The sequence below is a fragment of the Cibotium barometz genome, chromosome 29 (assembly GCF_041138505.1).
Source record: "Cibotium barometz isolate CiBa-2024 chromosome 29, ASM4113850v1, whole genome shotgun sequence".
Taxonomy (NCBI): domain Eukaryota; kingdom Viridiplantae; phylum Streptophyta; class Polypodiopsida; order Cyatheales; family Cibotiaceae; genus Cibotium; species Cibotium barometz.
The window spans coordinates 54,502,331-54,528,971 of NC_141074.1; the positions used below are offsets into that span (position 1 = coordinate 54,502,331).

Sequence of the window (26,641 nt, forward strand, 5' to 3'; positions counted from 1 at the left end):
GCCTACAGGGTGGAGCACCTTCAAGGAGGGGGCAACGATGTTGGTAATGACCATATATCCCCACATTTGTAGTAGAGGACGGGGCAATTGCGAGGTTGAGGAGGGCAAGGAGGACGGTTCATGGGGGTTGCTGCCATGGTGGATGGTGCAAGGGGATTAGGGATGAGTGGTGGGAGGTAGGTCACTTGAAGAGTGGGTTGGCAATGAGGCGGCATAGCAGCATGGAAGGTTTGTGGAATGACAATGGCAGCTATAGCATAATGGGCGAGAATGGGGGATGCAGAGGAGGGATGAGGAGTTTGTTGATGAAGTTGACAGAACCCCTTGAGGTAGTAGAAATCTTTATCTTCATGTCCTCCTTTATAAAAAAAGGAGCAATACCTCCTTTTTGGGCATTCTTAGCACACCACATCCTCTTCTTAGCTTTTGCTCCAAAAGCCATGCACTGGCTTCCAAAGCGTAGTCTCCTCCTTTTTGTGTATATAAAACATGTAGGGCGTATTTGAATTAAATGCTTAATACTTGTAACTTGACACAAGAGCTACCCCAAGCTCTCCAACCGACATGGCCTTTCATTTTCTATGCCCCAACATAATACAACACAAGACCATGCAAAAAAAGGGGGAGACTGCATTCTGGAAGCTAGCCATGCATTGGCTTTTGGAGCGCAGTCTCCCCCTTTTTTTTTCCCTTGTGTTGTATTGTGTTGGGTGTAGCAACCCAATGTATGTCCTTGTATCACCAAGGAACTCACACCTTCTTGGTTATAGTAGATGAAAGGCCATGCAAAAAAAGGGGGAGACTGCCCTCAGGAAGCTAGTGCACGCCTTGGCTTTCGAAGCGAAGTCTTCCCCTTTTTTCCGCCCTTAAGTTGTATTGTGTTGGGTGCAGCAACCTAATGTATGGTCTTGTATCACAAAAGAACTTGCACCCTTTGGGTCATACTAAATAAAAGGCCATGCAAAAAAGGGGGGAGACTATGCTCTGGAAGCCAGAGGTGGCTTTCGGAGCATAATCTCCCTCTTTTTTTTTTCTTTGTACTATTGTATGAGATGTAGCACTTTGATAGGGCACTTCGGTAGAGAGCAAAGAGGTAGAGAATTTAGCTTGATTAAGCATCGTCACGATAGGATGGGCAATGCCTTTTTCTTTCTTATAATGACTGAGGCTTTACATTTTCTCTAGGGCATGTTATGATGGAGTTGGGTAATCATACGGGTAAGGGTATTACCTAAAACATTAGGGCTTAAGTTGGAATGGCTAGCTATAATATTGAGGCAGGTATGAATGAATAGATAGTGGATAGTAGGTTCCCCCCGTCTTGTAGATCCTCCTCCTTTAAGGTGAATTCCTATAGAGGCTCCTTGGCATAAAGCCACCCTCCTCTTGTAGATATTCCTTCCCCATCTTGTAGATCCTCCTCCTTCGAGTTGAATTCCTACATAGGCTCCTTCTCTGTGATGTGTCGGCATAAAGCCACATACACTAATAGTTCTTACTGGATTTAAAATTTTGCCTTGAGTCTAGACTTTATAGACCTATGGGTTTATAAGAGTGCTCCTTGCTTTAGTCTTTAAAAGCATGTGCCTTGCATCAATGATCTATAAACCTATGGTTTTATTTTGATATTAATTGTAAATTCCTTTGCCAATAAACTTTGTCTAGAACCTGAGCTCTTTTACCATGTAAGAAAATGCACTAGGCAAAACTTAATCTTTAGAAAAAAAATAGCCCTGGAATCTCAGTGCTTGCTTAATCCACATACCACTTAATCAAGTGTTCTCACTCATATAGCAGCATTATCATCCAATCATAGCATTGGTTTTGACTCCACCATAATAACCTAAGAAGCATTAATTTCCATAGTAAGCATTGTATATGCATTACCATGTCACTTGCCCTTTCTCTCTTACATAAGTGTTTGAGCACATAACAAAGCAATGAGTTTTCTAAATTCTAGAGAGTGCCTTGTGCTCTAATATTTTACACGCAATGGTCAAAATTTTGTGCTACTAGTATTAGTGTTCTTTTAATAAAGCCTTTTCGGACATCTATAACATGCAATGACACTTGCCTTCCCAAAGGAAATGTCATGTGACTAATTCATGTACTTCTTTGGATGGTGGCAAGTAACGAACTCCCCCTTTTCAATAAACTTGTTGACAACTAGGTTGTGTACAATAATGAACGACTAGGTTTAGTGGTGTAATGAACAACTAGGTTGAGTGGTGCATTTAATATTTCTCATTCCAGCTAGGCAATGCCATCTGTATGATCCTCGCTTAATACAATGACTCTTTGTTGCCTATACTTAGTCTACATTTGAATTTATTAAGTGATGTCATTGTTTCAAGTTTTTGTAAATCTCAAACTAATTTGTTCTATGGCGGGGGTGCCCTATCGTCACACACACACACACACACACACACACACACACACATACACACACACACATACACATAGACACAGAGTAAGGTGGCTTCCGGCATGTGTAAAGTGAAAGTTTTAACATATATGGTTGCATGTGAATTTGCAAATGTTACGGTGCAAATTGTGTTGTGATTATCCTTTTTTTGTTCTTTTCAAAGAAAAAGGAATTTGTAATGACATTGCCTTGTTAACACCAACTCTCTATGTGCTTTGCATGCTAGCTAATGCCGAGGGGCCATTTGTTTGGCATTATGGCTGAAGGAAAAACATTCAGAAGGGTGCATGCTAGCTAACGTTGAGGGGGAATTTGTTTGGCATATAGCCCAAGGAAAAATTTATATATAAACATTCAGAAGGGTGGAATTATAAACCATAAATAGCATGTGTGGAGAAAAACACAAATAAATCTTAATTATTTACCATAATAGCACATGGCCACCTAAACTGAAAATAAGTTCAACTTGAAGCTACATTGAAGCTACAAGAAGCCGCCTTGAAAAATGTACTATACAAAAAAATTGCACAAAATTTCTAAAAAAGGGAAATCTCCAAATTAGAAGCGTGGTATTGAAGTAACGTGAAAGTCAAGGGAGGCATACCGAACCTAGGAGGTTCGGGGCTCGGGCACAACGGAAGGCCGCAAGCTTTGGGTCAACCACTCACTCTGCACGTGCCACGCATGCTTCTGATCAAAGCACAACGATACTTAGTACTACCATACATCTCAGTCATGTTGTACCCTTCATGGAAGTTTCCACTGTCAGCCTCATCACTGATCACCTCTATGCTGTTCTAGCTTTTTTTTTTCCGAGAATTTTTTTTTTCCGAGAAACTGTTCTAGCTTTTTAAGTACTGTCTCTCTTACCAAGCTCATCACCCCATCATGTTGCCCTCCCCAGAGGCACCCTTTGCTCACACCCTCCCGCCCCCCACCCCCACCGCTAGTGGTAGCCCTAGTACCCCTCCCCATGGCAAACTGCATGGCTTTCCCCTCTTCTCCCAGCAGCTATATGCATTGCTCAAGAAGAACTTTCTCCTCTCCCTCCGCAACAAGCGCGGCACCGCCCTTCAGCTAGCCTCCTCACTCTTCTTTGTCTTTCTCATCTTCTGCGTCGACCAGGCGGTCACTGCCAGTAGGAAAACCACATCCGGATTCAAGAACCTTGTGGACCCCGAGCCAATGCTTGTCACCCCCATCCCGGCTTGCGAGACTGGCTACTACATCAAGACTCCATGCTATGACTTCATATGGAGTGGGAGTTCTATCACCAGAGCATCCACTATCATCGACAACATCAGGAAGAACAACCCTGGCCGTCCAATACCATCATCCAAGGTATGGTTTGATGCATTCTCATGTTCTAAGCTAAGGTTTACTATCCATCCTACATTGGTAGAAAGGAATGCATTGGACGCTCAGCTACCTTTTGGTTTCTATGGATGGCCAAGCATGCCTATGTTTTTGACATAACAGTGATGTATGTTCCCATGTGTTAAGGAATTTCCTCCTGATTGCATCCCTAGGTTCGAAATTTCACGACTATTTCTGAAGCGAATCGATGGCTGCTTTCAAATCCCATGCAAACAACCGGAGCTTTGCATTTTCAGGAGCGAAGCTCAAGTGTGATCGCGTACGGGATTCAGACAAATTCTACCCCACGACAAGAGCGCGGAATTTACGAAGATCCCACCTTCACTTTTCAAATCCCCCTTCAACTAGCTGCAGAAAGGGAAATTACTCGTGTTGTAACTGGAGGTATGCATGCTTCACCAGCCCTCCTCACGGTAATCATCAATCTAAGGTAATCTGAACTTGCATTTGACTGCCATTGAGAGATGATAGGCTGGCAATCAACATGCTCATGTGCTAAAGACCAAACGATGTTGTAACCCCAATAACAGGCTATTATGAAACTATGTTGAAAGCATCTCTTTAAAGTAGGAAACCATGACCCTTTGCAGAGGGGAGGCTGACAGTTTTCACCACTCTCAACAACCTTACTGAGGTACTTCTCAAGCCAAGTGTGACCAGCCAAGGAGGAAAAATCCTAGCAGAGTGACAGGCAAATGCATTACAGCTAGCAATGCCTTGGGATTTACTAAAACAGGTTCTTGGTATGTCTACGGAGTTGATACTGAGGTTAGCAACCATTGCCTCACAGCTGAATAAATGTAAAATCTTTATTTCGTAATGTCACAGGCATTAGGCCTCAAATTCATGTGCAGCATGCCATGACTATTGAGGCACTGTACAAGGTAGATAAGGAGAGTGGCAGGCCATTGTGAACCCTAAGGGTATAAAGGGACAAAGCAAAGAGTGTGCTCTCAGACAGGGATGCATCAGGGTAGTGTAGGTGCACGCTTCTGATGGGAAAACTCAGGTGCCTGGAGACAAAATGGCCTATGAGAATGAATGACTGCAACAACATGAGGAGTGGATAGATTACACAGCAGATTTAGATACCAACTTGGGGCAATTTTCAACATTGTGCAGTGTGCAGGGGGTTGAGGCCTGATTTTGGGGGCTTTAACAGCCCAGACACAGACATGGTCAGGGCACACAGCTACTCACAGCCCGGCCATGGGCTGGGCATGTCAAAGAATTCCTAGGGGTCAAAAAAGAATGGGTTTTCCGATTTTAGGGTGTCCTACCTGTCAACCAGCCCTTTGTATATTGGTGGGTTTTTTTTTTCTTTTTTTTTTGGGGGTGGGGGGGATTGTCAGAGAAGAGATTTCTATTAATGAAACAATATACACAAGAGGGAGATTTCAAACCAAACAAGGTGGAAATCTCAACCAGTCCGGTACCTTGTGCTGCCGACAAGGTCCCATATGAGTGGAAATGAAAAAGATGCCATAATCCCACTCTCATAAATTGGCCGCACGTTCTCTCCACAGCCCTCGAACTTCGAAGCCATGAGGGTGTGGATGATATCACTCCAAATCTTGCAAATGCAGTGTGACTCATAAACCAAAATGCCCTCAATGGCCACAGTGCATCTAGCCTTCCAAATGTGCTAGGTTGCAGTGCTGGCAATATTCTCCCATGCACTGTCCAACCTCTGTGCTTGTGGATGTGTGGATGTATCCTGAATCCGGCATGTCTTGAAGGCGGCACCGCCGAGCAACTCTGTCATAATGACCAAATCCATGACCTTCCCCTCACTTGAAGTGTGGACCCAATTGTGTTGGCCAAATGATAGCACCAAAAGAAATTTAAGCATTCTTCCTCATTCTTCCAAGCAGACATGCTATCGCAGTCCAAATCCTTTGTGCTTCCCTGCAGTCCCATAAGCAATGGTAAACCATTTTTGAAGCTCCTACACATCTTGGGCATGTTGGGCTAACACCAACAACCGATCTCCACTGGTTGGTGGCAAGGCCACCAAGAAGAGAGCCAAATAAAGGAGGATATCTATGTCCTCCAGTGACAACCTCCTCCAAAAAGTCCTCTAAATGTTACGTGTGATACCAGAAGCCTCCCAATGAGGTCTAAGAGTAAGGATTCTCTGAATGTGTCCTAGAACAAGATTCCTGGTGTTCCGCACAATATAACTAAAGGAAGGCATGCTTTTCATTGGGTTGGCAGCATCCCTCTGCACCCACTCACTGGGGACCCAATGCAAGTGCAACCACCATACAACCAAAGACTCCAAGCATTTGTGATTTCCTTGAGGCGGGATAAATTTAAAAGAACTTCCTTGCCTTGCCAACAACTCTCATAGGACGCACCATTGGGCCCTCGGTGATATCTCACACATCATATCTCTTCAAATACCAACCATCCTGTATAGCGAAAAAAATTAGGGCATCATCTTTTCTAAGAGTGGGGAGGCCCATAACCTGAAGAGGTACACTTGTTCCAGAGAAAACTCCAAACCACGGGTGATAAGGTGGTCCATATGATCCAGTGGTTGGGTATGGCAGTATCAATTTGCATAATCCTCTGAAGACTAGTGCCCCTCAAATGCTGTGTATGCACCCCTCTGTGATCCCCCGTGAGGCTTTTAAGCACTATGGGGAAGAGAGTGTCCGAGTGAGCCCACTGAATATGCGTAGCTGCCCCAAGAGGTCTACAATACTCATCCTAGATCAAGTCATTCACACATAATGTGTTGTTTGTTAGCCTCCTCAGCTGACCGTGGAGGTATGTGGACCAAGAACTTCCTCATGCAATCCCAAGCCCAAAGAAGGGATCTAACGAAGGGGGAGGATGGGGGTCAATGCTCTACCTCTTCTACCCGGAGTACACCGCGTAATCTGCTGCATAAAAAATTCTTTCCATGGCTCAGTGCCAAGAAGAAATCATCCAACAATCATCTTACAAAGCAATGCCTTACGTTGCACCTTTGGGTCTATGATGTTCAATCCCCCCTCTTGCTTGGGTAGGATATTGGTTTCCAAGAATTTGTGGCCCTGGTGTGTAGTGTGCCATCTAATCCTGACCAAAGAAAATTCCAAATGAGGCGACGTAACTGGCCAATTCATCCCCAATGAATAACCCAACAAGAAGTGATAAACCAAGCAATGGCCAGCAGCACTTGGTTAGCCACCAAGGCTCTGGATGCCAAATCAAGCTTCTTGCTACTCCAATGCTGAAGTTTTCTCTTAATGCTCTTGAGCACAGGTGCAAACTGTTGTGCTAGGGAGATGTCAATGCCAACCTAGTAGCCAACGTATCTCGCAGTGCATCCTCTCTCAATCCAAGTGAACCCCACATCCGAACCCCAATCTGCTTGTGAAGAATCACTTTTATGAAATCCCACAGACTTCTGCCAATTAATGGTGGTCCTGCCATCAAACAGAAAACCTCCAAGGCTGTTTGGAAGGCACAAAGACATGCACATGAGGCCTCCAAAAACATTGGGGTATCATCTGCTAGCTCCCGAGTCCAATAACTCTTCCTTTGTACGTAGAGGAAAATTGAAGCCCAAGACTCCTGGAGTAGCCCGAATGAGCCTGCTCGTAGCTGCATAGTAACAACAGCCGTTTCCTGCGGAAACTCCATTTCTCCCAAGACGCCATTTCTGTTTCCATTTTCTGTTTCCTAGTCTCACCTAGAAATTTCCCCCCCTTCCTCCTCTCCTCCCCTGCCCCCCCCCCCCCCCCCCCCCCCATCCCAAAGTTTGATTTTTTCCATGTTTTCTTGTTCTCTCTTTAAAAATGATGTTTCTCCTCTATTTCTCTCAACTTTTGTTTTTTTCATTTCTATTTAAATTTACTACATAATGTTATATGCTATTTTCATTGCGGAGACATCATCTGTTTCCGTTGCATGCAACTATGGTTGTATGGGAGTGAACTCTCCACCTTATTATTGTTTAAATCTTCCACTGCAAATAAACCTTGATTAGAAGCAATGTGCCTGCTCTAGGCTACCTAACATTGGTATTAGAGCATGGCCAAGACAACAAATTTTTAGGTTAAGATTATTTGGTCCTGCAGGAAAAAGGTTTTAGTGTTGGGTTTCAGACACTGAATGATTGTGTTGTGTTTGGGTTATATAAGAAACATGGTCTCTAATGATCAAGATGTACAGATTCCTCATCCCAGGAGGAAGACTTTCGGACAGAGAACTGGCAGATATTCTCTCCACGGTTACACCTGGACCTAGAATGACCTCATTGACCTAGAATGAGACCCCATCACTTTCATCTGCACCTGCAAAGATGCGTTTGAGAAGCAGTTGCAGTTTGAATAAGCCCATGAAGGCAAACTTCTTTAGGATGTGATGATAATGAGGCCCCATTGCTTATGAAGAGGAGCAGCTGGTGAAGACTTTCTCAGGAGATTGAGACTTTCTTGCAGAGAATGGTCATTGTTTCAGGGTTTGTGTTGCTTGATAGAGCCGCTTGTTGTGAAACCCCAAGCAAGGTGGTCTTCACGAGATTCTCAAAGGCTACCCCACTCGAGTTGATTACATGGGTTAATCAGTTTGACTGTGAAGGTCTATCTACAGTTCAATAATAGGTTCAAGAACTTCGGATTGGTGGCGATTAGAGAAACAGCAGATGTTCTCTCCACGTTTACACCAGGATCTAGAACAAAGTTTCATTGACCTAGAATGAGACCCCATACTTCTCAACGACACACCTGCAAAAATGTGTTCAAGAAGTAGTTGCACTTTGAATAAGCCCATGAAGGCAAACTTCTTTAGGATGTGATGATAATGAGGTCCGTTGCTTATGAAGAGGAGCAGCAGCTTAGATAAGAAGAAAACTAAAGCGGGTACATGAGACACAGACGTTCTTACAGAGTACGGCCATAGTTGCAGGGTTTGTGTTGATACTGGATAGAGCTGCTTGTTCTGAAGCCCCAAGCAAGGTGGTCTTCATGAGATTCTCGAAGGCTACCCCATTTGATTTGATTGCATGGGTTTGACTCTTACTCAAGGTTGTTCAATAATAAGTCCATCCGGATGATTTGGCGTGGATGATTTGGCATGGACCCACTCAAATTCCTCAAGCATTTTGTAACCCGGAGTGTGGATCTTGGAACTACGTAACTATTAATGGGATCAAGAACTTAAATAGCCACAAAAGAAAACCAATAAAACCATGAAAGTAAATGATGGACACATCAGTAGCGCTAGAATGGGGTGTTAGAATGGGCCTACCCTTACCCTCTCTTGAGATATCTAATTATCCAAAGGAATTAATCTAGTACGAGCTTTAAGGGTACCCTAGGGGGTTACCAGAATTCCAAATACAGCTTTCATGAAGAAAACAAATTCAAACAAAGGTACTGATGAAGAATGTCACAAGAGATAATCAAGTAGGCTCGTCAGAATGCTAAGAGCCAATCACAGAGGTGTTTCCTGCATCATTTGCCCATTTATATGGTTTTCCCCAGTTTCTCGTGCCCAAGTGTGCCCAGTGTGTGGATCCGAGTGTTCTGGGTCCCAATTCTGCGCTTTCTGATGTGCCAGATTTGTGCCCGGAAATGCCATTGCTGTACATGTTCCATGACCGAGAGATTGGTCCATAAATCAAGTGCACATGCATGACATTGTTTTCATGTGATCTGTATTCGTTTGTTTGCCTGTTATGAATGTCCAGTTTAGGGCCTGGGACGCCTACCTGTGAACCGTAGGAGTGCCTTGTATTCTGGGACGCCTACCTGTGAACCGTAGGAGTGCCTTGTATGCTGACATGTTTTGTGGCTTGTGAACAGGCTGTAAGTTTGCCAAAACCTTGGTTATTTTTATTAAAATTTCTTTGTAATGTTATAACCTTTGCAGGTTCACACTTGTAGTAAGTGAGTGGACATTTAATGAGTGTGCCTGGGCCCAACCCGGTCCTTGGGCACACCATGTGGAGAGGGCAACTTACTCATACATAGTGACCCTCCACGTGTTGTTGGGGTTGGTGGAAAAACTCAACGAAAGCATGCAGGCTGAAGGCGCATTCACAAAAGGATTGTTTTCACAAGAAGTGCAGGGAGTGGGAATTGAACGCCTTTGCTACAGGCTGCTGGTCGTCTGAACACCTTCGCTATACAGGCTGCTGGTCGGCTGAACGCCTTCGCTATACAGGTTGCTGGTGGGCTGAAATGCCTCTGCTACAGGATTGCTACTGGTCTGCTGATTGCTTGCTACAAGTGGCTGCTGGCTGCTGGTCGCCTATACTACCGGGTGCTGCTGAATCGCCTTGGTTACAGGCTGCTGCTGGCTGCTTGTCGCTTATACTACCGGGTGCTGCTGAAACGCCTTGGTTATAGGCTGCTGCTGGCTGCCTCTACGACTAGGTACTGCTGGTCGCTTTTGCTACAAGGAGCTGCTGGCCGCCTTTGCTCATAGTCACCATATGCAGGCTGCTGGCTGATCAACAGGCTCCTGGTCAGCCGTTTTGGCTTGGTCGTATGGGGCGGACAGCATCGTCACCTTTCAATGAGTCTTCTCCCACTGGAGTGTCCAGTCCAGGCGCTAGTACGGGCACACCAGCATCCTGTGTGGACCCGGAAAACCAGTACCGTGATTGTTTACTCCAATGAAGGGCGGGAAGATTTCTCGAGGGACATCGACTACGACAGGAACTCCTCTCCCTGCCTTGTTAGGTATTTGTATTCATTCCTGGTGCATTTATGGCAAATCTGACTTAAAAGCCTGTGGAACATTGTACCAATAAAATACTCCAATAATATACTTGGTATTGAGGGGGGGGGTCGGCCCGGAATCCCTCAGTGTGGTGTTACTGAGCATTTTCTCTTTTTCAATTTCGTAAGAAGTGTCATTTCGAAACCTTTTCGTTTCGTCCAAAACAGATGAAACGAAACGAAACAAAACCTTCGAAACAACGAAACGACGAAACGTTTCATGTTACTATGATCCACTGACATATCCTCCTTTGGTGCCATCTCTGTTAAAGAGACACCAAAACTACTAAAGAAATTGAATACCATGAACCAGACACTAGAATCTACCATCATAGTGTTGCGAGTTACAATGCAATGAAATGAATACAATTGAAAACAATTATCCAAACCATAGTTAGTTTTCAATGTAGAACCCTCCAAATTTCCCTTCAAGGGATTTACTTGCAGTTTTCGCCTTCCTTTTGGTGGTTGAACGAGGTCCAAGACCTAGTCCAAAATTGTCCACACGCCTTGGACAATTTCTAGGCACACAATTCTGTCTTGTTGACCTATGCCGCCTAGGTGGTCATTGCCTCGACAGACGTGGTTCCAGGCTTATGGTGTTTGCTCGTGACAATGAGCTTTTTGAGGACTTCATGTTGCTTCCAGGACCTAACGGTTTGTTGAAGCAACGTATGGAGATTGTAGGTAGGCCTAACCAATGCCGGGTTTGTCACTAGCAGGGGCACTTTGCTAGGGATTGACCTAGGCCTAGGGGTCAAAGGAGACGGTGCAAACGCGCCTCTTAGGCGACACAGCCTAAGGCTTTGTCTGTGCCAGCATTCTGCTAGGAGTGCCGTGTCGTCTCTCATGACCGCCCTCCTGGTGAGAATGCTAGGACACAAGCTCATGCTTCACCCACACAATGTATGGAAGAATGATTATGTATTGGATTAGAGTGATGAAGCTGCGAGTCATCTTCGCAAAAGGATGAAGCATCAGGCCATAATGACTTTGTTGAGTCCTCGTTGGGGTTGGATAGTACTTAGGATGTACATGGCATGGGGGATCATGAAGATGCACATCAAGATATGTTGCCATCTCAAGATGCTTTGCAGGATGTACAATATGATGTATCTGATCACAATGCTTTTCGATGCACTTATGTATTGTGCTCGTATGCAGAGACTGTGCAAAGCGACTCCCCCCTCCTTCAACATTATGAGAGGTGGCGGGCACAGATACCGGCTAAGTGTTTGCTTAGGTCCGGTGTCAAAACCACATCTTTACCTTGAGGATTGTCTCATGGAATGTGTGTGGCCTCGGAGGGCTTCCCACCTGTAGTAGGAAACGCCTCGTGAAGGACCAGCTCCATCCTATTGCTACAAGTAGAACTATGGATGTGCTCTTGTTGCAAGAGCACAAATTGGATAGGCATGAGTGTGGTAACACTGGGAAAGATCCTTTCTGGCTACACTTATTGGTCATGGGCAGATGGGGGTGTATGCATTTCTGTTGTAGCGTCACTTATGACTCATGTTATTGGATATGGTGTTATCATACCTACTAGGGCGAAGTAGATTATGGTCATGCATTAGGGTCAGAAATAGGGCATCTTGAATATTTATGCACGTAATGTGAGGTGAGAGGGTGGTCTTTTGGCCCTTTGGGACACCATCACAAACCTCCTCCCCCAGATCGATCATTGGATAGTTGGAGGGGATTTCAACATGGTTGAGCAGCCCTTTGACAAAAAGGGTAGCCGTGAGGGTAGAACACACCCCTTGGAGAGAGTCTCATGGGAAAGATTGAGGGTCTTGTTCTATGGTTGGGACTGTTGGATAGAGGATGGCTTCAAAGGAGGCCTAATTCTTTATCCTCCTCTTGGGATAACTGCAGCTGTGGGGATGGATGTATTTTGGCACGATTTGATAGGTTTTATGTGGATGATTGGAGCTTGCATAGGGGAGCCATCATTGCTATCATGCCTGGCACCACCAAGTCAGATCATTGACAGGTTCTTTTGTGCCTTAGGGAGTTGGGGACTCGCATGGCATCCCCTCGTGTCCATATCCTTGACTCTCTATATTTGGATGCAGAGATTTCACACGAGGTCAAAGAGATTTGGAGGTCATGTAACGATCTTGACCCTCGACAGAGAGTTGCTTTGGCCTTGGAGAGGACCATGCAGTATTATCATAGTGTTGCTTTGGCCAAGAAACAAGAAGCCTTGGACAAGGTGAGTTGTTGGCAGAGCAGGGAAGTCTTTTTATATTTATTCCACCCGGGGGATAATTATAGATGCTTGGAGCCTTTGATTGTATGGCGGTTTCCCTATCAGGTACTTGCATTGGGACCCCGGTGAGTAGGTGTGGAGGGATGCTACCAACCAATGACAAGCATGCCTTTCTTCAATTATACTGTGCGGAGCGCTAGGCATCTTGTTCTAGCACACATTCAGAGAGTCCCTACTCTTTGACCTCATTGGGAGGCTTATGGTATCACACCTGACATTTTGGAGGAGGTTGTGGCACTCTTATAGGAGGACACATATATCGTCCTTTATCTTCTTGGTGGCCTTGCCCCCAACTAGTGGATATTGGTTGTTGGTGTTAGCACAACATGCCTGAGATGTGCAGGAGCTTTAGAGACGGTTTACCAGTGCTTATGGGAGTGTAGGGAAGCACATAGGATTTGGATTGTGATAGCACATCTCCTTAGAAGAATGAGAAATGATGCTTACATTTCTTTCGGTGCTATGATTTGGCTGACATCGTTAGGTCCACAGCTCAGGTATGAAGGGAATGTCATGGATTTGGTCATTATGATCAGTTAGGGAGTTGCTCGGCGGTGGTGTCTTCAAGACATGCTGGAGTTAGGATACGTCCCCTGAGCCCCAACATAGAGGTTGGATGCTGCATGGGAGATTATTGCTAGTATTGGAGCGTGTCACATTTGGAAGGCTAGATGCATTGAGGCTATTGAGGTCACTGAGGCTCCCCACTTGCCTTGTTCTTATTATCCTTGGCCGGAATGACTTGTTTAATGCTTAATGTCCAATATCTATATATTTATGTGGTTTGACCAGAGCAATGATGTCAGCAGTAGTTCCATGTGTCAACGCCGTGTGAGTGTGACTTAGTCAAACGATAAGCCCCATGGGCTATAAAAATGTACTCACTCCTTGTACTTTCATATCAAAACAATCACATCAATATAGTCTTGAGTTTTGTGCAATCATTGTCTTTGTACTCTCTTTCACTCAACCATGGCTGCTCCATTGTTTCAACCACCATAGCTGAACCCTAACCCTAAAATACCAGCATGGTATCAGAGCTCGGCCTCTCTATCAGCACCCCAACTCACTTGAGCTCGCTGCCTCTCTGCCCCCATACCGGCTGATACACCCTTCACTACCTCTAAGCCCTACGAAACAGTTCTTCCTTCGCCTGCATAGCTGTTCCACATCTCTCTCGTATTCGACTGCTGTTCCACAAATCCGATGCTGTGCTGAGCGAGAAGCTACCTCAACAGTTCGTCATTGTCAACAACCCGACTAGGCAGAGCCTAAGCATAGCAGCCTGACTGGGCACACAAAACAACCACTACTGTGCGCTTCTCTCTACTTGTAGCCGACACCTGTCATCAGTTCCTGCTGGTCGCCATCTGGCAGCTAGCATCATCTCTGTAAGGGTAGACACTGCTTGTCGTCTATAAGAGCTAAGACCCCTTGTCTCCATCATTATGGGTTTACATGTGCTCATTGAAAAGTTTGACAGGGAGAACTTTCACACTTGGCAGACCAAGCTGAAATTCAACTTGATGAGTGAAGGTTTGTGGCCTTACATTGAGGGGATGAAAAGATGCCCAAAGAATGGGAAGATGCAGCACTAAAAGCCTGGAAGCTCAATGAACAGAAAGCCTTTGGGTTGATAGCCCTAGGGTTGTCCGACAACCTCCTACATCATGTAGCAGATCTCCCGACTTCTAAGGAAGCTTATGAGATGCTGGACAAGCTCTTCGGAGCTCAAGGGAAGAACTCCAAGGTTTCCCTGCAGATTTAGTTCTATGGACTTAGGATGCAGTCACTTGAGAGCTTTGATGCTCATGTGAATAAGGTGAAGTCCCTCATGAACTAGCTTGCAACACTCAAAGCTAATGTGGAGGAAGATGTGGTTGTCGCTGTGCTTATCAAGTCCATGCCAAAAGAACCCTATGGCGCCCTCATCACCAGTGACCACACTCAAAATCTCCCGACACTCACCTTGGAAGGAGTCATAAACTCCTTCAAGGAAGAAGAAAAGAAGTTCAAAGCCAGAGCAACAGTAGGGGATAGCACCTTCTACACAAAGAAGCAGAACTTCAAAAAACGCAAAGTCTGTGGCAGGACCAACCACATGACAAAGACTGTTTTTCAAAGAAGCCTTGCAAGCATTGTGGTCAGACAAATCACCGTGAAAATAACTGTTATCACAAAGCACAAGAAAATGTCACCCAGGAGGAAGAAGACTGCAAAGAAGAAGCAAACGTCACAGAGTTCGAAGCAGGGTGGGCTTTCTAAAAGCCCTCAACAACAAAGAAGAAGTTGGCTTGACAAAGTGCCTCTATTAAGGACTACACTAGTCATAACATTCCAGTGAAAAAAAGTCATAGGCTTAGATTAATCCAAGGAAGTATGTACTTGGATAACGCTTGAGGAGGGTGTTGAAAGCAAGCCTTAAATCCTAGTACAAATGTTGTTGGCATGGAAACATCATCTTAGTAAGTGCTTGTGTTCATGTGTGAACCGCCTCTTAGAGGGGCACATAATATCTAGATATTTTATGTAGTTTGACCTAATGATGTCAGCAGTAGTGCCATGTGTTAAGTCCATGTGGTTGTGACTTAGTCAAAAGATAAGCCCCATGGGCTATAAAAATGTACTCACTCCTTGTACTTTCGTATCAAAACAATCACATCAATATAGTACTTGAGTTTTGTGCAATCATTGTCTTTTACTCTCTTTCACTCAACCACTGCTGCTCCACTTTTTCAGCCACCATAGCTGAACCCTAACCCTAACCCTAAAATACCAACACCACGTGTCACTTACCTTATCCGACCCTGTTGCTATCTAATGTCCGGCTGTGCCTTGCATACTCGTAGGTGTGTCACACCCACACCCCTACCTTCACCCACACCCCTACCTTCACCCAACCTCCATCTTGAACACTCTAACATGCACTATCGATTGTGTCCCTACACTTGCTTGCTTTTTATTGGCATTACGTCTCTTTATCTTCAGCATGTGTCTTTACATGTAAGCTTTTTTTACTCAGAGCACATTGGAATAGACTTTGTGGGCATCTTGTACTCAAGATTTCAGCAGAATGCTGCAGAGACGAGAACAGTGCACAAAGTTACCCAAACAGCTTTAAGAGCACTGTCCATGGGTTGAGGCAATCAGAAAACCCCCCTTGAGCAAGCACCTTAGAGAAGCAGCAGTTTATTATAGTGGCATGGTAAATGCACAGCTGACCCAAGTGATCTGGTGTTTTGCGGGCTATCGGAACTTTGAAGTGGAAAAATGAAGGTGCTTGCGCAAAACATACACGAGAAACTCAAGAATGAAATCCATTTAATAGGGTCAACCATAAAGAATGCACAGAGGGTTGGCTGACAACCAGCAGATTGGAAACAACGTCCAATCGTATTTAAAGTAAGGTATAGGTCACACCTTAGAGCCTTGGTAAGTAGCAAGAGAGAATGCTTGAAATACACCCAATTGAGCATTGGGGTAGACCTTACCCCACAACAACAAGCCGAACAGAAAAAGCTTCTTGAAGTATGCAGAAGCATTGAAACAGAAGCAACCAAATTGCCCACCCTACGCACCCAATAGACGTTACACATAGTCTTTTGGAACTTCAGCAGATACTCTTGGAATAAGGCAGTTGTCTAGAGGAGCTGATACATGATGCAGACATTATGCTATTCAAGAGGCTTGGAATTATGATACTTAAAGGATCCCATCAAAAATCTCATATGCACTGCACTTTCTACGATGGCCACTAAGCAAACAAGAAGAGGAAATGGTGGTGTTGCATTTATGATTAGAAGAAATCTCAACTTAAAGGTTTTGTGATCAAAGAGTCTGTTTTAGACCACTACATATTCCTCCTGTAGAACAGCATCCCTCAGGTATGGAATATTCTCTTGGACCATTGGTACAAGAGAGTATAGACCACTACATATCAAGATCTCTTGGGGAGCGATAGGATTGCAACAGCCAGCTACACCTTCATGTGAAAAAATGATCCACGTATGTTTATGATAGATTTCAAGGAAGCTCATATGTATCAAATATAATTGCCAAATCTCTTCTCTTACAACCCAACCAAGATATCTATTGGTCACTGCTTGCAAAATGGGAAGTCTTCAAAGAATCCCTTGGGAATTCTCAACAACGATATTTGTTGTAAAAATCCCAAAGGGCTGTTTACACAATAATTGGATGCCTGCAAAAAGGGGTTAGATGTGAAATGCCTAATTGCCCAACAAAACGAATTACAGACATGACTTTGAAGCATACAAAGCTGCCACATGTATGCTCCATATTTCCAATAGAAGGAAGCATGAAGTCCAGCAAGGGATTGCACATGCACAACACAGAAGGCCAAAGAATGTGGAAAATTTTGTAGAACACCAAGGGGGAAAAAGAAGACGTTTCACACTTGAGGACATTTACCAACATTGTAAAATGCTCTATTTCAACGCTTATGCAGGACCAATGCCCAAGTATGGAGTAGCTCACAGAAGATGTCAGGGAGGGGCTCCAAAAACTCTCAAACCATAAAGTAGCTCACAGAAGATGTCAGGGAGGGGCTCCAAAAACTCTCAAACCATAAAGCAGCTGACTTTGCATAGACATCCACAAATAGTTAAGACACTATGCTTGTCTTTGTTTTTTATATATTGTGTAGACATGTACTTGCATGATTGGGTCTCATAAGACTCAAAAGACAACTATTTACCCTATCTATTTAGCTATCTGTTTTGAGTTTTCTGTCTGTCTTTTGTGCAATCTTTTGCATATTTTAAAGTTGATAAAGACCTTGTACACATCGAGCAGTTTTTGGAGTTGAGAAGGATCTCATTACCTTAAATGCTTAATTTTGAATCATCTCTAGCCCAGCTTCACAAAATGTTCAATTTTGCAACAGACTCAAGCATTGAGTGGTCAGTTGCATTCAAGGAATTCGCTCATCCCAACATAGAAACCTTCTCAGTGGTTGGAAGAATCGGGCCGATTTTCCTTCTTGCAGCAACCATGTTTGGATTTGTCATTCAAATGAGTAGCCTTGTTGTCGAAAGGGAACTGAAACTTCGGCAGGTATATAACTATTTTTGTTCTTTAAAAATTAAAATGTACTAAACAATTAGCTGACAATTTGATTTTTGTGTCTTTCCAGGCCATGTCGATAATGGGGCTCATGGACTCAGCCTATTGGTTATCTTGGTTTTTATGGGAGACTACATTGGCATTCATATCCTCGACCCTTATTGTACTCTTTGGCATGTTGTTCCAGTTCTATCTTTTCCTCCACAATAGTTATGGCATACTCTTCTTCTTGTTTTTCCTCTTCCAAGTCAACATGGTAATGTCTTACCTCATGTTTTCTTTTTTTTTCAAATTTTTAATCTACAGAAATTTGAATTTAAAATCTTTACATGTTTACTTTTCCGAATATGTATTTCATCTTTACTCCACCACATATCATGGCCATTTCTCCTAGAATTTTGGTGTGCTGCCATGTTCTTGTTCCTTGCCATTGAGGATGAACCTAGCCGAGCCAAGATAGAAAAACATGCGTGAGGAAGTGATCTCCGTGAAGTGCATCTTCGGTGGAAGCTCCCAAGGTATGATCCATGTGCAGTGGGTGTAGAGGCTGAGAAGATCTAACCGGATTGGTGTCCTCATGAGAGAGCTCAAGAAAAGGGGAGTCCAAACTGTACTGAAGGGGTGGACCGTGGGAGGCGGTCCATGTGGAGCCTATCTCCTGAGAACCGAGTGGAAACTTAGGCATACCATATTCCAGGGTGGCTCTCGAGTGCTGCTTGCTATCTCGAGGAATCCACGACAAACCTCACGTACCTGTGGGGATCCATCGCACGGATGCGATAGAGGTATGTGGCTGTTTGGGAGAATGCATGCACTACCATCGGGGCTGGAACAAACTCTGCCTGGATAATCTCGTGTGGGACTGATGGTTTGCTGTGGATCGTATGGGAAAACATCATGACCTGGGGACTCTCAACTTGCTTTCAATGAAGCTCGAGATCTCATCAATGTAGAGGCCGAAAAAGAGTGGGTGATAGAAGGCAGCCCTGTTTCACCCCAGTAGTGCTGGAAATCTCCTGTGATGTACCTCCTGGGGCTCTCACTTGTCCGGTGACGGACTCATAGAGGGATGATGCTCCAAATCATGTCAGATGGGACTCCGATCTCCTGTAGACGGTGTAGGAGGCGGGCTCGGGGTACAATATCAAAAGCTTTGCGGAAATCCACAAAGCAGCAGTAAATCGTCTGATGTCGTGCTCGACCCTCCTCGATGATGGCATGGAGGGTGAAGATGTGGTCAAGGGTAGAGTAGCTCCTCCGAAAGCCAGCTTGTCCTGAGTCTCCATCCTTGGCTCTTTGCAAATGAATTGAGCTCCGCCTCTAGCACTAATCCATAGAGTTTGGCCAATGTGTGGCCAATCATGATCGTCCTGTAGTTATTAGGATTAAGTGGATCTCTGGCTTTGAGGATGGGGGTGATGGTGTTGGTGGACCAAGAGGGTGAAAATCCTTCACAAAGGGCTCTATTGAATATTTAGGCTAGTAGGGGCACCAGGGTATCATCGGCATGCGAGATGTACTCGGCAGTGAGTCCCTCATGATCTTGGGCTCGCCCATTGCGTAGTCTACGAATGGCCTTGAGGACCATGCCCTTTGTGAAGAAGGTGGTGGTGGGGCGGGGATCTGGTGGTGGGGGTAGGGGTGGCTGATGGGGGATATGATAGAGGGAGCGTGCATAGGAGTGCCATGTGTCCGGGCAGGTGATAGGTGTGGGAGGGCAATGTTCTCGGAGTTTCCTCCAGGCCTCTTTGCAATTCGGCCCTAAGAAAAGTCAGTATAACTCATCCTCTTTCCGAGCATAGAACTCCCGTTTCTTGCGTTGGGTGAGCTGTTGAGAAATCAGTTGCGCTTGGCGCTTCGTGATTTGCCCACTCCGTTCCTCATGCTTAAGACGGCAGCGTGTGGCTCAGCATTTGTCATCATACCAACAATTCTGGGGCATGGAACCCCAAGGTGGCTTGGCGGTAGACCGCCGCGTGCAGATGAAAGAAGCAGTGGCGGATGTGTGGAGTATGGTAGTGAGTTGTGTTGTGAGGGTGGATAGGGGGACAGTAGGTTCCACATCCTGGAGTTGGTAGCATAGTTGTTACGAGGCGCGCCTCTAACAGTTTGAGGCGTACGACTACCTGATCGAGGCATCCACCCCCAAAAAAAAAATTTGGTTTGAGTCTTTAGACAGGGGCTTTAAGGGCCCAAGGCAGCCCCTCACACACACACTCATTTCTTCCTCATTCTCTCCCTCCCTCCCTTAAGCCTTTCTCAAGACCCAAAGTTCAAAGTTCAAAGTTTAAACACACTAGGATGATGATGTTTTTTATACCCACTTTTGGAGCTATCTCTACACTATACCGGTTCATTTCAGTTCATTTCATTTTACTTTGTACCCTTGAATCTTGATGATGTATCTAGATGATGAGGATGGACTATTTTGGTCTCATAGGTCATTTTGGCCTTTTGTAGACGTTTAATACAACTTTCTTTCTTTCACACACACACTCTCTCTCCCTCTCTCATATACTCCATGCATATAGCTTTGCATTCTCCTAGTAGTAGAGCTCCATCACCTCCCCCACTCATTGTACTTATTGCACACCCAGATTCAGCTTTTTTAGTTCAGTACTTTTTCATTTTGTTGGGATGAGAGAGGATACCCCACACAGGTACATTGATTTGTCTCATAGGCCGAGTTCGGTCTTTTGGAAGACGTTAATAAAATCTTTCTTTCTTTCTTTCTTTCTCCCTCCCTCAAGGCTCATACATACACACTCTAGTCTCTCTCTCCATTGGGCCATCAGGGCACCGACCACGCTCCCAGGGAGTCACCATTGATAGAGCAGTTATCTTATGTCGTGCTTGTCGGCCACGTCCACCAGGATCCCGACCACGGCATCCTCACCATCGCCAGATCAGAGCCATTATTGCTCGGCATCGGAGGCGCCTACCTCGCTTCTACGACCTCTCCATTCTAGACAGCCCCATGGCGGAGATACTCGATCTAAGGAGAGGGCAACACTTCAACTAATCAGCATACATGGATCTACCTGATATACATTTTTCAGTATTTTCCAGTATTTTCTAGTATTTTCTACTCAGTATCATCTCGGAGTCTTACAGTTCTGTTCTTATAACTGTAGGACAATCAGTGTTATTGTACTTTTTAGTCTCATTTAGTTGTTCTCTTTGATGAGACACCAACTTCAGATGTACTCTCAGTTTTGGTCTCATAGGCCACTATGGCCTCTTAGAGACGTTAATATATCATTTCATTTCATTTCTCTATACTCTACCGGTTCATTTCATTTTACTTTGTACCCTTGAATCTTGATGATGTATCTAGATGATGAGGATGGACTATTTTGGTCTCATAGGTCACTTTGGCCTTTTGAAGACGTTAATATAACATTTCATTTCATTTCATTTCTCTCTCTCTCTCTCTCTCTCTCTCTCTCAACTTTCACTATATATCTATCTATCACTATATATATATATATATATATATATATATATATATATATATATATGTATGTATGTAATAACAGACGCCTCTAACACGCCTCTAACGTCTCTAAAAAATACGAGTCTTTCGAGGCGCGTACCATACCCGCCTCGTACCAAATGCGGCGGTAGATGTGGTTGGAGTAAACAAGGTCAAGCTCGTGATCAAAAAGAGAACTGGAGAAAAGGGGAGTCCAAACTATACTGAAGGGGTGGGAGGCGGTCCATGCGAAGCCCATATCTTGAGAACCAAGTGGAAACTTGGGCATTCCACACTCTAGGGTGGCCCTCGAGTGCTAGCTGTCTTGAGGACTCTAGGGCAAGACTCGAGTACCTGTGGGGATCCATGTGACTTGATGTGAGGGAGGTATGTGACTCTTTGGAAGAGTGCATCCACTACCATCGGAGTTGCAGCAAACTGTGCCTGGATAATCTGGTGTGAATTGATGGTTTGTTGCGGATCATATTGGAGAACATCATGGCCTGGGGCCTCTCAACTCGGTGCCAATCCTTGTCGGCAAAATCTGGCCCTCATGACGTTGCTCCATACATCAAGGCTGGTCTGATGAGGGTGTCAAAAGGCCAACCCTCTGTTTCGAGCTTCTGGGAATGTGCATGGAAGCACTGCCGCTCAAGTAGCCTCAAGGCTGCGTATCCCCGTTTCACTTTGGCATGTGCTGTCGGAAGCATGGGCCATTTAAAGTGACACCAAGTAGACATAGGATGAGACAATCTCCACAGGATCCTCTCTATACGTGAAGCTCAATTCGGAAGTGAAGGGGCGGGAGGTATTGAAGACCATTACCTTGATTTTACCAAGGTTAACAATGAGGTCCGGTTGAGTGCAAAAATCCCGTAAGGCATCCAAATGTCTCTGAAGTCCCTTGGCTGAAGCTGAAAGGAGGGCGATGTCATCTGCATAAAGTAGTAGGGGAATCAATATGCCTGCTAGTGGTTGACCAGCCCACTTAATCTGTCAATGAAGCTCGAGATTTCATCAATGTAGAGGCCAAAAAGAGTGGGTGATAGAAGGCATCCCTCTTTCACCCCAATAGCAGTGGAATATCGTGCGATGTACCTCTTCAGGCTTTCACTTGCCTGGTGACGGCGGACTCATAGAGGGAAATGATGCTCCAAACCATGTCAGATTGGTACTCCTATCTCTTGTAGTCATTGTAAGAGGCGGACTCAGGGTACAATATCAAAAGCTTTACGGAGATCCGCAAAGAAGTAGTAAATCCTTTGATGTGGTTCTCTACCCTCCTTGATGATGGCACGGAGGGTGAAGATGTGGTCAAGGGTAGAGAAGCTCCTCTGAAAGCTTGCTTGTTGTGAGGCTCAGCTTGCGTGTCTCTTTGGAAATGAACTGAGCTCTACCTCTAGCACCGATCCATAGAGTAGCACCGATCCATAGAGTTTGGCCAATGTGTGGCCAATCATGATCGTCCTGTAATTATTAGGATCAAGTGGATCTCCGGTTTTGAGAATGGGGGTGATGGTGTTAGCGGACCAATAGGGTGGAAATCCTTCACAAAGGGATCTATTGAACATGTAGGCTAGTAGGGGCGCTAGGGTAGTATCATTGGCATGTGAGATGTACTTGGCAATGAGTCCCTCGTGATCTTGGGCCCGCCCATTACGTTGTCTATGGAGGACCATGGCCTTTGTGAGGAAGGTGGAGGTGGTGGGGCAGGGATCTGGTTGTGGGGGTAGAGGTGGCTAATGGGGGATAAGATAGAGGGAGCGTGCATAGGAGTTCCATGTGTCCAGGTAGGTGATATGCGTGTGGGGGCGTTGTTCTCGGAGTTTCCTCTAGGCCTCTTTGTAGTTCGGCCCTAAGAAGAGCCGGTATAACTCCTCTCTCGGAGCGTAGAACTCTCGTTTCTTGTGTAGGCGTTGAGAAATCCATTGCACTTGGTGCTTTGTTGCCCAATCGGCACCTCAATGGTCATGCCTAAGAGGGGAGCTTGTGGCTGAACATTCGTCATCATACCAACAGTTTTGGGGCATGGAACTGCGAGGTGGCTTGGCGGTAGACCGTCGTTTGCAGATGAAAGAAGTGGTGGCAGATGTGTGGAATATGGTGGTGAGTTGTGATGTGAGGGTGGTTAGGGGGACAGTAGGATCCACATCTTGGAGTTGGCGGTAGATGTGGTCGAAGTAAACATGGTCAAGCTCGTGATCAAACTGGACTTGGGTGTAGAAAGAAAGAAAGAAAGTTGTATTAACATCTTCAAAAGGCCAAAATGACCTATGAGACCAAAATGTTACATCATGTCCATGGAATACATCATCATGGTACTGAAAGTAAAGCTAAAAGAAAATATACCTGAAAAAAAAACAAAGAGCCTCAAGCTCTAGCATCACCCAAGAATATCTTGCATAGGGCACTGCAACATGGTACCTAGTGTAGTGAGGCTGACATGTCAGCCTTTCATAGGCCTTGGAGCTCTAGAAGAAAAAGTCCCAGGCATCCCTGATCTGGGAAGTCCATGATCCTAGAAAGTGGTCCGAACCCAGCTCGGAAGAGGTAATTGAACCTCCCCCGAATCTCATAGTATACAGGGCATCAGCATATGTAATGATCCTATCTCGGGCTCTGTGTGACAGAGCTGGCATATCCTGTCCTGTGGTGCGGACGCCCTGGCTCTACATCTGGCAATCTCCACTCTCAGTTGGTGGGACGAGGTGCGGATCTGGCCGATAGCACATCTCACCCCAAAAGATAGGTGTGTGTCCATGTAGCGTGGGTGGATGATGAACCATCCTCTGTCAGGCATAGGAGGTGATCTCTGTAGAAGGCTATCTTCGTCCTCAGTGGGATGACTAGGTGAACTCCATGTCCTGTGAGTATCCGGTCTGACAATGTCCTTCCTGATAACCCTGTTCCGCTCTGTGCGGTTGAGAGAAAATGACGGGGCCTCTACGTTGTACTGGAACGGGGGGAGTGCCTCCATCTGCATACCATGCATGCCAAACCAAGTGCCTACCTGTACAAACCAGCACTCTGTATCTCCCTAAAGTGTTAGCTGTCACGAGGACTCCAGGGCTAGCCTGTGGTATCTATCTAGTGGAAGCTCCCATAGCCTGTGCCAGTATGTCACTGTCTGGAATAGAGCCTCTGTCACTATCGGTGCAGCCCCCATCACTGCCCGCACAATATCATGGCACTGATGGCTTATTCTAATCATGGGTGAGATCATTGCCACTAGGGGCCACTCCATCGGCTTCCACCCATCATATACCTCCTCTGTATCTGTCTCGGCCAGCTCTCTCCTCTGTCTCCTCTTGTGGTATAAGCTGGGATCCTAGATGGGGACACCATACAGTAGTGCAGGTGTAACTAGAGTATCAAATAGCCAAAGCTTCGTCCTCGGCTCCTGAAACTGTATGTGAGCATTGCCTCTCTAGCAAGCCAAGGGCTACATACCCCCTCATCAATCTAGCTTCGGCCGCCTTCCGCATCGAGAAGTGAGGTCCAGCAAAAGTGATCCCAAGGTATATATATGAGGTAACATACTCTAGAAGCTCCCCACTATATGTAAACTATACTGCAGATCTACTTGTCCACTGAGGAGGTGTTAAAGATCATGACCTTGGTCTTTCCAAGGTTCATAGTGAGGTCCCGGTCCTCGCAAAAGTCCCATAATGCATGCAAATGCCTCTACAGCCCCTCTGGTGAATCAGAAATAAGAACAATATCATCTGCATACAAGAGGATCGGTATCAGGACTCCTACTAAATGTGCTCTTGGTCCTCCCTCTCTGTCTATGTAACCTGAGATCTCGTCAATGTATAGACCAAATAGAGTAGGAGACAAGGGGCAGCCCTGCTTCACCCCGATAGTGCTGTGTGATCTCTGAGTCACCTCCAGGAGCCCGTACTCTCCTATGAGTGACTCATAGAGTGTAATGATCCCCAAAGCATCTCTGTTGGCACTCCCATATCCTGCAGTCTCCTCATGAGTCTGGCCCGTGAGACGGTATCAAAAGCTTTGCGGAAATCCACTAAGCAGAAGTATATCCGATGCCTGTGAGCCCTCCCCTCCTCATTGATCCCCTGTAGTGTAAAGATATGATCTAGTGTGGAGTGCCCTCTCTTGAAGCTTGCCTGCCCCGGTGCTCTGAGTCTCTGCTCCTTGGACCATCTACTAAGCTCATGCTCCTTGGACCATCTACCAATCATGATAGTCCTGTAGTTGTTGGGGTCCATGGGGTCACCTGCTTTCAAGATAGGTACAATAGTATTCGATGACCAGCTGGCAGAGAAGCCCTCACATAGAGCCGTGTTAAACATGTGAACCAGTAAGGGGGCTAGCCTGTCCCTAGCATAAGAGAAATGCTCGTTGAGGAGTCCATCATGATCCCGTGCTCTGCATCCTGTCAATAGCATCTCTCACCATGCTCAGGTGAAAGAAGGAAGAGTGTGGGGGACGAGGTTCGGGTGTGCGGGGGAGAGGTGGCTGCTCGGGGGCATGGTAGAGAGAGGTGGCATAGGTGTGCCAGGTGCCGGGTGAAATAATCGGAGTCGGCAGGCGATGATCTTGGAAGATCCTCCAGGCCTCCTTATAGTCCCTCCCAAGAATAGCTAGTATAGCTTGTTGGGGTAAAGGCATTATGCCCACCCTTGTAGTGTGTACAAGCCCATAAGTTATAGTACATAGTACACTTAGTACTTTTAATGTACTAAGTGCACACTGTGTACTAGTGCAATATACATGTGTGATAGGGGAGTCACACACTCATGTTTGAGTTGACTTATCCCCACAACTCTCTCTCTCTCTCCCCCTTCTTCTCTGTCTGTATGTCTCCCACATGAAACCCTAACAATTAACTCTCCCATTCAACTGGTATCAGAGTACTATGTATGGTCTTGAGACAGCATGGTCTGGCGCAGGCAAGTAGCTTGCAGGTGTGTGTCCAAGCAAGCATGGCTGAAGGCCGATAGCCTGTGCGTGTGAGCATTGGTATGCGCAGCGCTGGACTTGGGCGTGAGCAAATCACAGGGTAGATGTGCGTATGCAGGCAGAGCCGATAGCCTGGAGTAGAAGCGCAAGGAGTCAACGTTAGCAGGTCGACTAGGTGTTGACGGACAGAGCTGCATCGCTTTATCTACAGCAGCGCAGCAGCAGCGTAGAGGAGGCCTGCACGAAGTGGTGAAGGAGGTGGAGCCCGTCGCCTGTCAGTTTGACTCCACGCCTGTCAATTTGACCACGCATCACCCGTCGCCCGTCATTCGCCTGGCCTGCATGCTTTCCAGTGT

General features: G+C 45.6%; 1 protein-coding gene across 2 annotated transcripts in view; it reads left to right on the forward strand.

Moving 5' to 3' along the window:
* Nucleotides 1–3,016: 3,016 nt before the first annotated feature.
* Nucleotides 3,017–26,641, forward strand: part of LOC147622371 (ABC transporter A family member 11-like) — a 72,254-nt gene continuing 48,629 nt past the window's right edge. Inside the window, exons 1-4 of one of the 2 annotated variants that reach the window (XM_086823491.1) lie at nt 3,017–3,766; nt 3,955–4,186; nt 17,706–17,875; nt 17,955–18,140. In XM_086823491.1, coding sequence (XP_086679617.1) covers nt 3,314–3,766; nt 3,955–4,186; nt 17,706–17,875; nt 17,955–18,140 — 1,041 coding nt within the window. In that variant the 5' untranslated portion in view covers nt 3,017–3,313. Of the gene's footprint in view, nt 3,767–3,954; nt 4,187–10,290; nt 10,486–17,705; nt 17,876–17,954; nt 18,141–26,641 lie in introns of those variants that run through there. The other variant, XM_086823492.1, reaches the window with a different exon arrangement.